The following is a 15,366-nucleotide window of genomic DNA, read 5'->3' as shown; positions in this document are numbered from 1 at the left end:
CCTGAGCCTGGTTCTGCCGGAGGTTTCTTCCTGTTAAAAGGGAGTTTTTCCTTCCCACTGTCGCCAAACTGCTTGCTCATAGGGGGTCATATGATTGTTGGGTTTTTCTCTGTATCTATGAAGCGCCTTGAGGCAACTTTTGTTGTGATTTGGCGCTATATAAATAAAATTGAATTGAATTGAATTGAATATCCAGCAGTTTTACTATTAATCTATCTGCGAGTATCGTATTAAAAGCAGACCAAAAGTCAATAAAGAGAAGCCTGGCATAACACCCATGGTGTTCCAGGTGGGAGATGGCGGTGTGAAGCGTTGTAACAATGGTGTCCTCAGCTGAACTGCTATCTCTGTATGAAGTGGATCAAGTGTGGGTGGCAGGCAGGACATGATGTGGCATTGGACCAGTTACCAGGACTGGGAGTGTAAAGCATTGAAGATCTTAGTGAAGACCCCGGCCAGCTGATCTGCACATTCTTTTTGGACCCTCCCGTTCACCCCATCTGGACCGGCGGACCTCCTGGGGTTCACTGCCACTGGGAAGAAAAAAAAAATCAAACATGCTAATATACAGAAAGAGCCAAACTTAAATACAAGTGATTCTTGAAACCAAGAGTTGTAACAACAATGGTAGACATTCAGAGATGACCTAGCCTCAACATCAATAGGAATAGATGCTCAGAATTAAAGATTGTAGTCTCGGAAAACATAATGTCAGCATTCATTAACAGAGAACCAAAAACCCAGACCTATAATGCTCAAGGCTCAGAACCACATATGGTTTTATTATTGACCAACACACAAAAAAATGGAAGTTTCATTTCAAGATTTGGGTTAGCAAGCTAAGACAAAACACTCAAGTTAGAATCAAATTTCCTCACAGTGGAGGCTAGGTCAAATTGAGAATAGATCCAGGTGAAAGAGCTGGCTTTGGCCAGGACCCACCATTGACAGATGCAGATGGTGACAGGGTCCCTGAGTCATTGACCCAGTATTCTGAGTTTAGCGAGTTTGTGATTTGTTTTTAGAGATGGGATTTATGTTCGCGGCTCATAGTATCCTGTTAGTAGTCTGATTTTAGGACTTTTTTGTGTTTGTTTGTTTCATGACTTTTAGTCCCTTGCTTCAGTTCTATTGATGATAGATTTTAGTCCCCTTTTGTGTTCCCTTCTGTTCCTCCAGTCTTGTCTCTGTCTGTCTTTTGTCTCTAGCTTAGTTTGAGATATATTTTTTGTCTTATTTATATCCAAGCCGCTAATCGCTGCTAATAAGCCACTATGACGCCAACACACTAATAATAAATATGCTGATTAGTGTGTAATTACATCTAACAAATTGATGCATTCTCATAGACTAAACACCATCTTGTGAAATCTGCCATGGCCAGTAGCCACCTAATCATATTTTATATAGAGAGATTTTAATTTTTGCCTTTACCTCGACTCTCAAGATATGAAGGATCATATCTATGTTTTATCATCTCAGAGCCAAAACACCAAGGAAAGAGAGAACATGATTGGTGTTGAGATGAAACAAAACTAAATATTGGCACATGCAAGGAGTTGGCAGACAGAAGATTTTAAAAGGGATGTCGAACTCATCTGGTTTCTATAAGAATATTAGAATTTTTCTCTGGCCAGTAAAAAAAAATAAAAACCCAACAACTTATGATTTAGATTTTCTTTTTATTAGTATTAACATAACTAGACAGTTAGAAAGATTACAAAGAGCTGGTAATCTTCAGGATTGTCTGTGCCTATGCCTGTGGTGTCTGAAATAGAGGTCCAGGCATTAGAAAGTGGAAGCTGTCTTTTTGTCTGACTTGGAGGATCAGTGGCATAAAATGTTTACTACTGTTCATTATTTCTCCACAGAGTGGACCAGGAGAGCACAGAAATTCCTGGTGGTCAGTCTGACCAGCAGCATCAAACACACCTTCTGTCCATATTTAAGGTGTGTATATATCTTTTATATTTATTCTGTTCAGACATGTACACACTGGGTGTTTAAGTTAGGATGGAAAGTTGATTGCCATTAAAAAATCTAAACAAAACAAAACAAAAATGGTGGTAAGATCTCTGCCTCCTCTAGTTTGCATGTTTTAGTGTATTGGTACATAAAACAAATACTAGTTTTGTAGCATTGTACATAAGCCTCAGTGAAGTGGAAACACAGCTGAGCACTTTTTAACACTAGAAATGCTAAGAGGGGTAATTTTAACCCCAGCAGTCATGACAAGTGATATCTGAGAGAAATTACTCTGTTAATTTTCATCTTTCTTTTTTCTTTTTTTAAATTTGAATCAAGATTTGACAAGTACATAATAGATGGTAGGCAAAAATACAGTAAAATAAACTAATACCCCTCCGTGAATCGCTACCTTGTCATGGTGGAGGGATTTGTGTGTCCCAGGGATCCCAGGGGCTATGTTGTCCGGGGACTTTTGCCCCCTGGTAGGCTCTCCCATGGCAAATTGGTCCTGGGTGAGGGACCAGACAAAGAGCGATTCAGAAAACCCTTATAAGAAAACCATCGAGGGAACACGTTACCCTGCCTGGGATAGGGTTACCGGGGTCCCGCCCTGGAGCCAGGCCCAGAGAGGATACCCGAGGGCAAGCGTCTGGTGGCCGCGCCTTAGTTCATGGGGCCCGGCCGGGCACAGCCCGAAAAGGGGAAGTGGGCCCATCCTCCTGCAGGCTCGCCACCCGCAGGAGGCGCCGTAGGGGTTGGGCGCATTTTGTGCCGGGCGGGGCCAGGAGTGGAGGCCCTTCGGGGACTGATCCCCGGCTACCAAGACTGGCAATTGGGCCATGGAATTTCACCTCTCTGGTGTGGAAGGAGCCTGAGCTAGTTGCAAGGTTGAGAGGTGCCGGCTAGATATAGTCATGCTCACCTCAATGCATGTCTTGGGCTCCTGAACCAGTCTCCTGGAGAGGGGCTAGACTCTGTCTCAGTCTGGAGTTGCCCCTGGTGAGAGGTGGCGGGCTGGGTATTCTAGTATCCCCTCGGCTTGCTGCCTGTACATTGGGGTTCTTCCTGGTGGATGAGAGGGTTTGTTCCCTGCGCCTTCAGGTCGGGGAACGGGTCCTGACGGTTATCTGTGCTTATGCGCCGAGTGGAAGCTCAGAGTACCCAGCCTTTTTATAGTCCCTGGGTGGGGTGCTTGAGGGTTCTCCACCTGGAGACTCTGTTGTCCTACTGGGAGAATTCAATGCTCATGTGGGCAACGACAGTGAGACCTGGAGGAGTGTGATTGGGAGGAACGGCCTCCTTGATCTGAACCCGAGTGGTGTTTTGTTATTGGACTTCTGTGCAAACCACAGTTTGGCCATAACAAACACCATGTTCCAACATAAGAGTGTCCATAAGTGCACGTGGCACCAGGACGCTCTATGCAGCAGGTCGATGATCTATTTTGTAATTGTATCACCAAACCTGCGGCCATATGTTCTGGACACTCGGGTAAAGAGAGGGGCTGAGCTGTCAACTGATCACCACCTGGTGGTGAGTTGGATCAGGTGGCGGGGGAGGAATCTGGACAGACCCGGCGCGCCTTAAACGTATAGTGAGGGTGCGCTGGCAGAGGCCCCAGTTTGCGAGATCTTCAACGCACACCTAGGGCAAAGCTTCAACAGCATTCCGAGGGAGACCAGGGACACTGAGTCCAAATGGACCATGTTTCGCACCTCCATTGCCGAAGCTGCTGCACTGAGCTGCGGCTGCAAGGTGGTTGGTGCTTGTCGTGGTGGTAACTCCGGAACCAAATGGTGGACACCAGAGATGAAGGGAACCACCAGGCTGAAGAAGGAGTCCTATCGGGCTTGGTTAGCCTGTGGGACTTCGGAGGCAGCTGATAGGTACCCGACAGGCCAAGCAGAACGCAGCTTGGGCAGTGGCTGAAGCAAAAGTGTGGAAGGAGTTCGAAGAGGCAGTAGAAAAAGACTTTTGGACTGCCTCGAAGAGATTCTGGCAAACTTCAGGCGACTGAAGAGGGGAAAGTGGCGCTCTACCTGTACCGTACTTGGAGGATCTCCTTAATCCCACTGGCACGTCTTCCGGGGGGAAGCAGAGTCTGGGGATGAGGGGGATGACCCGCCAGTCTCTGGGGGTGAGGTCACTGAGGCAGTTAAACCACTCCTTGGTGGCAGAGCCCCTGGGGTGGATGAGGTCCGCCCCGAGTTCCTGAAGGCTCTGGATGTTGTAGGGCTATCCTGGCTGACACGCCTCTGCAATGTTGCGTGGAGATCAGGGGCGGTACCTCTGGACTGACAGACCGGGGTGGTGGTCCCCATTTTTAAGAAAGGTGATCGGAGGGTGTGTTCCAACTACAGGGAAATCACACTCCTCAACCTCCCTGGGAAAGTCTATGCCAGGGTACTGGAAAGGAGAGTCCGTCCTGCCCCAAGTGGAGGAGTTTAAGTATTTCGGGGTCTTATTCACGAGTGACAGGAAAAGGGAGCCGGAGATTGAAAGACGGATTGGTGCTGCAGCTGCAGTGATGTGGATGCTGTACCAGTCCATTGTGGTGAAGAGAGAGCTCAGTGTAAAAGTGAAGCTCTCAATTTACCGGTCGATCTATGTCCCTACCCTCATCTATGGTCACGAGCTGTAGGTAGTGACCGAAAGAACGAGATCACAGATACAAGCGGCAGAAATGAGCTTCCTCTGAAGGGTGGCTGGCCTCCCCCTTAGAGATAGGGTGAGAAGTTCAGCCATCCGGGAGGGGCTCAGAGTAGAGCCACTGCTCATCCACATCGAAAGGAGCAAGTTAAGGTGGTTCAGGCATCTGAAGAGGATGCCTCCTGGGCGAGGTTTTCCGGGCATGTCCCACCAGGTGGAGACCCCAGGGCAGACCCAGGACACGCTGGAGAGATTATATGTCTCGGTTGGCCTGGGAATGCTTTGGTGTTACCCCGGATAAGCTAGAGGAGGTGGCTGGGGAGAGGGAGGTCTGGGCTTCTCTGCTTATGCTGCTTCCCCCGCGATCCGGCACCAGATACGTGGAAGATGATGGATGGATGGATGGATGGATAAACTAATAAACAGTTTCTAACAAATAACACGATAATTAACATGTGTAAATTATTTATTACAAAGGAAGAACATTATTGAAGGATTTAAAAAATAAGAACTTTCGATAATGTGTATTATTAATTGCTCAAAAAAAGATGATATAAAAATGGACTGCTTAGTGTGAAACCGGCTGATGTACACGATAGGGCAGTTCACACACACAAACACACACACACACCCATTACCTGCTGGAACAAAATGGCCACCAGCCCCCTGTTTGGGGCTTCTGTCAGCAGGATAGGGAGGGAAAAGTTTGGAGCAGGGCTTTTCTTACAGAGCCTTCTTTGCCCTCACTGCCTGGCACTGCTCTGTGCACTGGACTATATCTGAAGCATCTTTTCAGGTGAGACTGGGCAAGGGACTGGCCAGGTCAAAAAGTTCGGCATGTAGTCCAGTGGTAGTCACCAGGAACCATCTCAGCTTTCCTTTGGTCTTGGGACTCAGACAGGATGTGATGGCTTCTGTCTTGTTTAACTGGTGGCACATCTGCCCACCACCCAAGTGGTACCCCAGATAGTGTACATCCCTGCACCCAACTGCACAGTTCTTCAGGTTGGCCACGAGCCCTTCTTGCACTACGGACTCCAGAACCACAGCTATCCACTGTACATGCTCTGACCAGGTGTCACTGTGGATGATGGCATCATCCAAGTAGGCGGCAGCATATGCGGCATGTGGATGCAGTATCCTGTCCATGAAACACTTGTTCTGATCCCCGGTCCAACTGGCTGGGGGTCCAAACCAGCTGAAAGAAAGTGTGACAAATTGGACCAAACCATACACAGTAGAGAAGGCCATATTTTTGTTGAAATCTGGAGACAAGGCAGTGCAGCAACATCCACCCTCTGGGCCTGTGTAACACAGTCATCACAATGGAGGGAGGCATGAATGGTGAAATTTGACAAATGGACCCTAACTTTTTCCTTCAACAGGCTCAACAGAGAAGTTTTTTCAGCCTCTCCATGCTATTAGGAGGTTTTTGCTCCTCCGCTGTCTGACTGCACCACTTCCGAGTCAACATCCTCTACCTGAAAAAAATTCTCCCCAATGTGTGTAGCTTGGCTCCCAGATCAAGAATGTACTGAATTTCATTCTTAGCAGAGCTTGGAACTTCCTCACAGTTTTCTGTAATTAGGTCTTTTTTTCTTCTTCTTTATTTTTTTTTTGCCTGTCCTGCCAAGCAGTGTAGCAATCAGAATTATCGTCTGATGGCCAAAAAATGCCCAACAGATTTATTTTCCCAAGTGGAACATTATGGCATTTGCTATAATGGTCCACTTGATAGTCATATTTTGTTATAATTTTATTACGATTTTTTATTGGTTATTACAGTTATTACAGGGTACGTAAAAGAAAACGAAGAAAGAAAGATGAGTTGGGAAAAAAGTTAACAGCAGGAGAGGGAGAGAAAAATAGAGAAGAAGAGGGATAGAAAGAGCTAGGGAGACAGCTTATCCGGGGGAACACCAAGGCGTTCCCAGGCCAGCAGAGAGATATAATCTCTCCAGTGTGTCCTGGGTCTGCCGCGGGGCCTCCTCCCGGTGGGACATGCCTGGAACACCTCACCATAGGAGGCGCCCAGGAGGCATCCTTGTCAGATGCCCTAACCACCTCAGCTGGCTCCTTTCAATGTGGAGCAGCAGCGGCTCTACTCTGAGCCCCTCCCGGATGGCCGAACTTCTCACCCTATCTCTAAGGGAGAGGCCAGCCACCCTTCGGAGGAAGCTCATTTCTGCCGCTTGTATCCGCGATCTCGTTCTTTCGGTCACTACCCACAGCTCGTGGCCATAGGTGAGGGTAGGGACGTAGATCAACCGGTAAATTGAGAGCTTCGCTTTTACACTCAGCTGCCTCTTCACCACGACGAACCGGTGCAGCGTCTGCATTACTGCAGCGGCAGCCCCAATCCGTCTGTCAATCTCTGGCTCCCTTCTCCCATCACTCGCGAACAAGACCCCGAGATACTTGAACTCCTCCACTTGGGGCAGGAACTCATCCCCGACCCGGAGTGGGCACTCCACCCTTTTCCGGCTGAGAACCATGGCCTCAGATTTGGAGGTGCTGATCCTCATTCCCGCTGCTTCACACTCGGCTGCGAACCGCTCCAGTGCGAGCTGGAGGCCCTCACCTGATGAAGCCAACAGAACCACATCATCCGCAAAAATCAGAGATGAGATTCTGAGGCCACCAAAGCGAAAGCCCTCCGCCACTTGGCTGCGCCTAGAAATCCTGTCCATAAAAATTATGAACAGAACCGGTGACAAAGGGCAGCCCTGGCGGTGTCACGGCGAGTGAGATGAGCCGTGTGGAAAATAAAGGAGGATCCAAATGCAGGCACTTGTAAAGGTGTGATGGTGGTTTATTAAACACAAACTAAAAATGGACAAAAGGCGAACCGAACAAAGACTAAACTATACTGGGAACAAACTGAATACAGAACACGAACCTGAACATGAACGAGAGCGAGCAGAAACGGATTGACAGCAGGGAACACACAGATGAAACATGGTGGGAACGCAGACGGACCAGCAACTACAATGACAGAGGACACGACTTAAATACACACAGAGAAACACGGGAATTACACACAGGTGGTGGACACAGCTGGGAATAATCAACAAGACGAGACAGAGGGAAAACTGAACACACTCACATGAGACTCAAACCTTCACAATAAAACAGGAAATGAGAACACTACAGGAAGACGCAGACCAGACACTGAGAGACAGACGGAGAATGACACATGGAACCTGAACTAAACTAAACGTGAGATACAACCGAGAACAAATCCTTAACATGAATAAACAGAAACAGAATTCTAATAATAATAATAATAAACCTCATAGTGCCCAAAACCACGACAATTATCCAAAAATAAACTAACAATCCAAAACTCAAAATACTGGGTCGAAACTGACCCAGAACCGTGACAGTACCCCCCCTCCAAGGGCTGGCTCCCGACAGCCCTAAACAGAAAACAGGACAACAAAACCGAGCACCAGACCAGGGCGGGCGGAGGGGGTCCAGGAAGGAGGGCCCGAAACAAAAAACAAGGAGCACAACAGTCCAGATCAAACCAAAAAACCAGGCCAACACAAAACAAGACTATTCACGAGTCCACAGGAAAGTCGGGGGTCGACAACACAAGAGCCAAAACAGTCCAGGGAGCCGACCGTGCACACGGCAACGGCGGCGACGAGCAAACAGTTCCGGGGGCCGACCGTGCACACGGCAACGGCGGCGACGGGCAAACAGTTCCGGGGGCCGACCGTGCACACGGCAACGGCGGCGACGGGCAAACAGTTCCGGGGGCCGACCGTGCACACGGCAACGGCGGCGACGGGCAAACAGTTCCGGGGGCCGACCGTGCACACGGCAACGACGGGCAAACGGTTCCGGGGGCCGACCGTGCACACGGCAACGGCGGCCACAGGGCAGGTCTGGAGGCCGACCGTGCACACGGCAACGGCGGCCACAGAGCAGGTCCGGAGGTCGGCCGCGAGGCCAGCGGCGGCAACGAACCCTTTCCGGAGGCCGTCCACAATGGCCATGATGCCAACCCAGAGGCCTGGAAAATGGCCGCCAGAGGCGAGGCAGAACAGGCCGAGCGGGCTCTGATGAAGGCGAAGCCGCAGAGGCTGGACCAGACGAAGGCGAAGCCGCAGAGGCTGGACCAGACGAAGGCGAAGCCGCAGAGGCTGGACCAGACGAAGGCGAAGCCGCAGAGGCTGGACCAGACGAAGGCGAAGCCGCAGAGGCTGGACCAGACGAGGATGAAGGCACAGAGGCTGGACCAGGCGTGGATGAAGACTGCAGCGGGACGGCTGCGGAACCTGACGGCAGCGGGACGGCTGCGGAACCTGACGGCAGCGGCACGGCTGCGGAACCTGACGGCGGTGATGCCGCAGGAGGTGATGTGGATGCAGGCAACGGTGTAGGAGACACAGGGGATGATTCAGCAGGTGGTGGCTGAACAAACTTCCCCGGACCGTCAGCAGACGTGAGGATGTGCTTGCTGGGTCCTCCAGGACCCCCAGCAGATGAGGTGTGGTGCTGGGTGGGCTCCTCAGACCCACCAGCAGATGACACTTGTGGCTGGCTGGGTTCTCCCGAACCCCCAGCTGACGACACTTGTGGCTGGCTGGGTTCTCCCGAACCCCCAGCAGACGAAACCTGAGGCTGGACGGGCTCCTCCGGCCCTCCAGCTGAGATAGACGGCTGAATGGATCCCTCTGGTCCCCCAGCAGAGGACAGGGGCAGAGGGGTGAACTCACTGGAGCTCTCAGCAGGGGATGACGGCTGAGACTGCTCAGTAAAGTCCTCTAGTGAAGCTGCTGGTGCTGGCATCTTGACCTCTAGGGGTCCAGAGTTGGCTGGTGGCTGACACCCAGCCTCTGGGGAGGCCCTAGAGGGAGCAACTGCCTCTGAGACGGCCAGCTTAAGTGAACCAGCTAACATTTGTATGAAGTGTGTTCCCTGCTTGTAATGAGGCTGTGAGGATGATGACTGAGTGAATGAGTGGGTAGGCTGCTGAGCTAGTGGCAACTGAACTGAGGGCAGCGGGGCTGCTGACTGAACTGAGGGCAGCGGGGCTGCTGACTGAACTGAGGGCAGCGGGGCTGCTGACTGAACTGAGGGCAGCGGGGCTGCTGACTGAACTGAGGGCAGCGGGGCTGCTGACTGAACTGAGGGCAGCGGGGCTGCTGACTGAACTGAGGGCAGCGCTACAGGCCTGGCGTTTGACTGGGATGGAAGTGAGGATGGGGCAATTGAGCGGACACTGTCATAAACATGGAACGAGGGTTCAGAACAGGCAGTCTTAGAAGCTATGGCCATGGGTGAGAAATCATTGTTATCCTCAGTAAAAACACAAAAAATTGCCCCAGAAACAACAGTCACACAATCTGATGCAGCAGAAAAAGTGTCCCTTTCACTCACCACAGCCGACTGCTCACATGTCCTTACATCCGGCTGTGGGGTGCCGCGCCGGCGGCGCGAACGTCGCTTTCCTCTTGGAGACGGCTCCGACGGACCGGGTAATTCCTCGTCCGGCGGGTCGGACGGCACGTCCTCCATTGAAGCGAGTGGGCGAGCGGTAGCGGCGGGAGGGTGAAGGTGAAGCTCAAGCTCGTGAAGAACAAAATTCTGTACGAGCGGGTGCAGTGAGTCTAATAACCAGGGGTAGCAGGAAATAAGGTGTTGTAGGTCGGCTTCCACAGTGTAAAGAGACGTTTCTCCCTCATGCTCTAACCACTGGTTGATTAATATAGAAACAGAGTCGATAACGGCCTCCTGAAGCTCCCTGGGTGGGCTGAATGCCGCTGGATCCATATCTGGCTGGTCCGTACTGTCACGGCGAGTGAGATGAGCCGTGTGGAAAATAAAGGAGGATCCAAATGCAGGCACTTGTAAAGGTGTGATGGTGGTTTATTAAACACAAACTAAAAATGGACAAAAGGCGAACCGAACAAAGACTAAACTATACTGGGAACAAACTGAATACAGAACACGAACCTGAACATGAACGAGAGCGAGCAGAAACGGATTGACAGCAGGGAACACACAGATGAAACATGGTGGGAACGCAGACGGACCAGCAACTACAATGACAGAGGACACGACTTAAATACACACAGAGAAACACGGGAATTACACACAGGTGGTGGACACAGCTGGGAATAATCAACAAGACGAGACAGAGGGAAAACTGAACACACTCACATGAGACTCAAACCTTCACAATAAAACAGGAAATGAGAACACTACAGGAAGACGCAGACCAGACACTGAGAGACAGACGGAGAATGACACATGGAACCTGAACTAAACTAAACGTGAGATACAACCGAGAACAAATCCTTAACATGAATAAACAGAAACAGAATTCTAATAATAATAATAATAAACCTCATAGTGCCCAAAACCACGACAATTATCCAAAAATAAACTAACAATCCAAAACTCAAAATACTGGGTCGAAACTGACCCAGAACCGTGACAGGCGGAGCCCTTCACCCACCGGGAACGAGTCCAACTTATTGCCGGCAATGCGAACCAAGCTCTTGCAACGGTTGTATAGGGATCAAATGGCCCGTAGCAATGGGCCAGACACCCCATACTCCTGCAACACCTCCCACTGGACACCCCGAGGGACACGGTCGAATGCCTTCTCCAAGTCCACAAAACACATGTAGACTAGTTGGGCAAACTCCCATGCACCCTCAAGTATCCTCGAGAGGATAAAGAGCTGGTCCAGTGTTCCGCGACCAGGACGAAAACCGCATTGTTCCTCCTGTATCTGAGGTTTGACTAGCGGACGAACTCTCCTTTCCAGCACCCTGGCATAGACTTTCCCAGGGAGGCTGAGGAGTGTGATCCCCCTGTAGTTGGAACACACCCTCCGGTCCCCCTTCTTAAAGATGGGGACCACCACCAACGTTTGAATCATGGACTTTAAAGTCTTCTTCAGCTGCTCCACCAACTCATCAGTCTGAGGATGGTAGACGCTTGTCCGAACAAGATAGGTGAGATGTAGAATAATTGACTGACAACCCTCAGCCTGATGGATTGTGTTGTGGAAATTTTAAATAACCTGCAAACACCCCCAGCGAGCATGGTTTTAAAGTGGGTTTTAATAAAAAAAGAAGAACACATTGCAATGAGGAGGGATGCTCTGGTTAAACAGTCTCTGAAAATAGCCACCACCCTGACCACTTTATATATACACACAGATTTTCTCAAACAAAGATCATTCCACAGCTCTTACATGCCGGCTCCATTTCACAGGGGGGGCTATACCTTCAGCCTTACAGAAAGAATTATGACTCTGTTTTTCACTCAGTGTTACCTCCCTGAGCAGGGTATCTGGACATCTTCAAGACTACAAAAAGCCCTCTGTGAGAGTGCAATAAAACATGAGGCCCACTTGTGATAACATTCATGCATACAACACTAAGTGACAAAGTGATATTATTACTACTAAAGTGATATGGTTAAAATATGTGATTAATACATAAAATAAAGACATTTCTACCACAATTGGCAGTCGCATAGCCCGCACCTCCAGCACTCTTTCCCTGTCTATGCTGCTCTCGCCAGAAACTGCCCACCACCATACAGGGTGGATCCCTCGGCTGAGCCATTAGATGGTCCTCTGCAAGGATTACCGCTGTATCCAAACTGGTGGGCTGGAGGTAGCAGGCCCACTCATCAGTGCCTGCTGAAGACCCTCCACCAACTGCACCAGGAAGACCAGTTTCATCGCTCAATCCTTACCTTCTGTGGGCCCAGGCTACAGCCACCGAGCCGCTTCATCGAACAGACACCTGGTGAAGGGTGGTCCCATCCGGCCTACCCCGATGTTTCTCCATCGTGAGGACCAGGCAATCAAGGGTATACACCCACAAAACGACCCCTTTGCCGCAGTGGGCAAGCTAAGAGCTCTTTGAATAGCAGTGAAAGAGTCCATTCTTTTTTTTTGGGGGGGGGGGGGGGGGGGGGGACGACACAGACTCCCTCCCGCATCTGGCGGAGCTCTGTCACTACTGGTTCACCGCTGCCTGCTCCATGTACATGGTGACCAGCTGTGCCACCATTTGTGCCAGCACCTCGACGGGCTGCGCCAATAGCTGGTCTGTCATACCACAGCCTTGGCACCACTGTGATAGAAGGACCCAATTGGACCCTACATTGCAAAATAACTGAGTGTTTATTTACATATGTTTTTGCTTTCAACCAGCTTTCCAGCTGCTATATCTTCAGTCAGTACCCACACACACACTTCTGTCCTGTTCTCCAACTCTCTCTTCTATGGGCCCTTGCAGCTACTGAAATAGGGAAGGCATGGTTAGCATTATGGATATCAACTGTGCCAGCCAGCCTTCTCTGTCACTGTTCCCTAAACTCACTGCTCCACCCCTCCCCTGCAACTGAGCCACAGACCCCATGCCGGTACACAGGTGTATATATTAATAGATGGTACATTATTACCCCGTCCTATAGTTTTTATTTTATTCGGTTTGTTGGATATCTATGCTCCACTTCACCATAAAATTGGTTGAGGGTTTACCATGACTGAATATTTGATCAAGTATTCTGTTCTAGCTGCTGGAAGACAATGTCATCACTTTTGTGAAGAATGAACTTAAGAAGATCCAGAAAGCTATGAGTCCAGATTACCCTGAATCCCTACAGAGTCAGCAGGAGGATGAGAAGGTATTAGAGGGTGAGGATGAAGAACAGACAAGGAGCAGCAGAGAGGCATTTCTGAAGATTGCAGTGCACATTCTAAGGATAATGAAGCAGGATGTGCTGGCCAACCAGCTGCAGAGCAGTATGAGAATTTCTTTAAAGATTTAAGATGTTGAATGAATGAGACCCTAATAAATAATGAGACCAACATGGATTCATAATATGTACACTTGATAAATTCTTGATATTTATTGTCTGATTTTGTTTGTTTGTTTTTAGAAGCTTCCATTAGGAACTTCCAGTGGAGCCAAAGTCAGCTAAAATCTGGTCTGAAGAACAAATTCAATTGTGTGTTTGAGGGGATTGCTAAAGCAGGAAACCCAACCCTTCTGAGTCAGATCTACACAGAGCTCTACATAACAGAGGGAGGGACTGCAGAGGTCAATGATGAACATGAGGTCAGACAGATTGAAACAGCATCCAGGAAACCAGACAGACCAGAAACAGTAATCAGACAAGAAGACATCTTTAAAGCCTCACCTGGAAGAGATGAACCAATCAGAACAGTGCTGACAAAGGGAGTGGCTGGCATTGGGAAAACAGTCTTAACACAGAAATACACCCTCGACTGGGCTGAAGACAAAGCCAACCAGGACATCCAGTTCATATTTCCATTCGCTTTCAGACAGCTGAATGTGCTGAAAGAGGAAAAGTTCAGCTTGGTGGAACTTGTTCATCACTTCTTTACTGAAACCAAAGAAGCAGGAATCTGCAGCTTTGAAGACTTCCAGGTTGTGTTCATCTTTGATGGTCTGGATGAGTGTCGACTTCCTCTGGACTTCAACAAAACTACAATCCTAACTGACCCTAGAAAGTCCACCTCAGTGGATATGCTGCTGATAAACCTCATCAGGGGGAAACTGCTTCCCTCTGCTCGCCTCTGGATAACTACACGACCTGCAGCAGCCAATCAGATCCCACCTGACTGTGTAGACATGGTAACAGAGATCAGAGGGTTCACCAACCCACAGAAGAAGGAATACTTTAGGAAGAGATTCAGAGATAAGGAGCAGGCCAGAAGGATAATCTACCACATCAAGACATCACGAAGCCTCCACATCATGTGCCACATCCCAGTCTTCTGCTGGATCACTGCTACAGTTCTGGAGGATGTGCTGGAAACCAGAGAGGGAGGACAGCTGCCCAGTACCCTGACTGAGATGTATATCCACTTCCTGGTGGTTCAGGCCAAAGTGAAGAAAGTCAAGTATGATGGGGGAGTTGAGACAGATCCACACTGGAGTCCAGAGAGCAGGAAGATGATTGAGTCTCTGGGAAAACTGGCCTTTGATCAGCTGCAGAGAGGAAACCTGATCTTCTATGAATCAGACCTGACAGAGTGTGGCATCGATATCAGAGCAGCCTCAGTGTACTCAGGAGTGTTCACACAGATCTTTAAAGAGGAGAGAGGACTGTACCAGGACAAGGTGTTCTGCTTCATCCATCTGAGTGTTCAGGAGTTTCTGGCTGCTCTTCATGTCCATCTGACCTTCATCAACTCTGGACTCAATCTGCTGCAAGAACAACAAACAACCTCCCAGAAGTCTGAATCAAGAAAATCTGCAGAGAAACACTTCTACCAGAGTGCTGTGAACAAGGCCTTACAGAGTCCAAATGGACACCTGGACTTGTTCCTCCACTTCCTCCTGGGTCTTTCACTGCAGACCAGTCAGACTCTCCTACGAGGCCTGCTGACACAGACAGGAAGTAGCTCACAGACCAATCAGGAAACAGTCCAGTACATCAAGGTGAAGCTCAGTGAGAATCTGTCTGCAGAGAAAAGCATCAATCTATTCCACTGTCTGAATGAACTGAATGATCGTTCTCTAGTGGAAGAGATCCAACAGTCCCTGAGTTCAGGACGTCTCTCCACAGATAAACTGTCTCCTGCTCAGTGGTCAGCTCTGGTCTTCATCTTACTGTCATCAAAAAAAGATCTGGATGTGTTTGACCTGAAGAAATACTCTGCTTCAGAGGAGGCTCTTCTGAGGCTGCTGCCAGTGCTCAAACTCTCCAACAAAGCTCTGTGAGTAAATAGGTATTTTC

General features: G+C 49.3%; 1 protein-coding gene across 2 annotated transcripts in view; it reads left to right on the top strand.

Moving 5' to 3' along the window:
- The window catches only part of LOC148106535 (protein NLRC3-like), a 60,205-nt gene that overhangs the window by 15,812 nt on the left and 29,027 nt on the right, over positions 1-15,366 (top strand). The window contains exons 6-8 of one of the 2 annotated variants that reach the window (XM_087843156.1): positions 1,872-1,950; positions 13,174-13,402; positions 13,540-15,346. In XM_087843156.1, the coding sequence (XP_087699282.1) occupies positions 1,872-1,950; positions 13,174-13,402; positions 13,540-15,346 (2,115 nt within the window). Of the gene's footprint in view, positions 1-1,871; positions 1,951-13,173; positions 13,403-13,539; positions 15,347-15,366 lie in introns of those variants that run through there. The other variant, XM_087843157.1, reaches the window with a different exon arrangement.

This window comes from Neolamprologus brichardi, chromosome 1, assembly GCF_056152115.1.
Source record: "Neolamprologus brichardi isolate AB-2024 chromosome 1, ASM5615211v1, whole genome shotgun sequence".
Lineage (NCBI taxonomy): Eukaryota > Metazoa > Chordata > Actinopteri > Cichliformes > Cichlidae > Neolamprologus > Neolamprologus brichardi.
The sequence above is the reverse complement of the archived record's forward strand: the minus strand, read 5'-3'. Positions and strand labels throughout refer to the sequence as shown.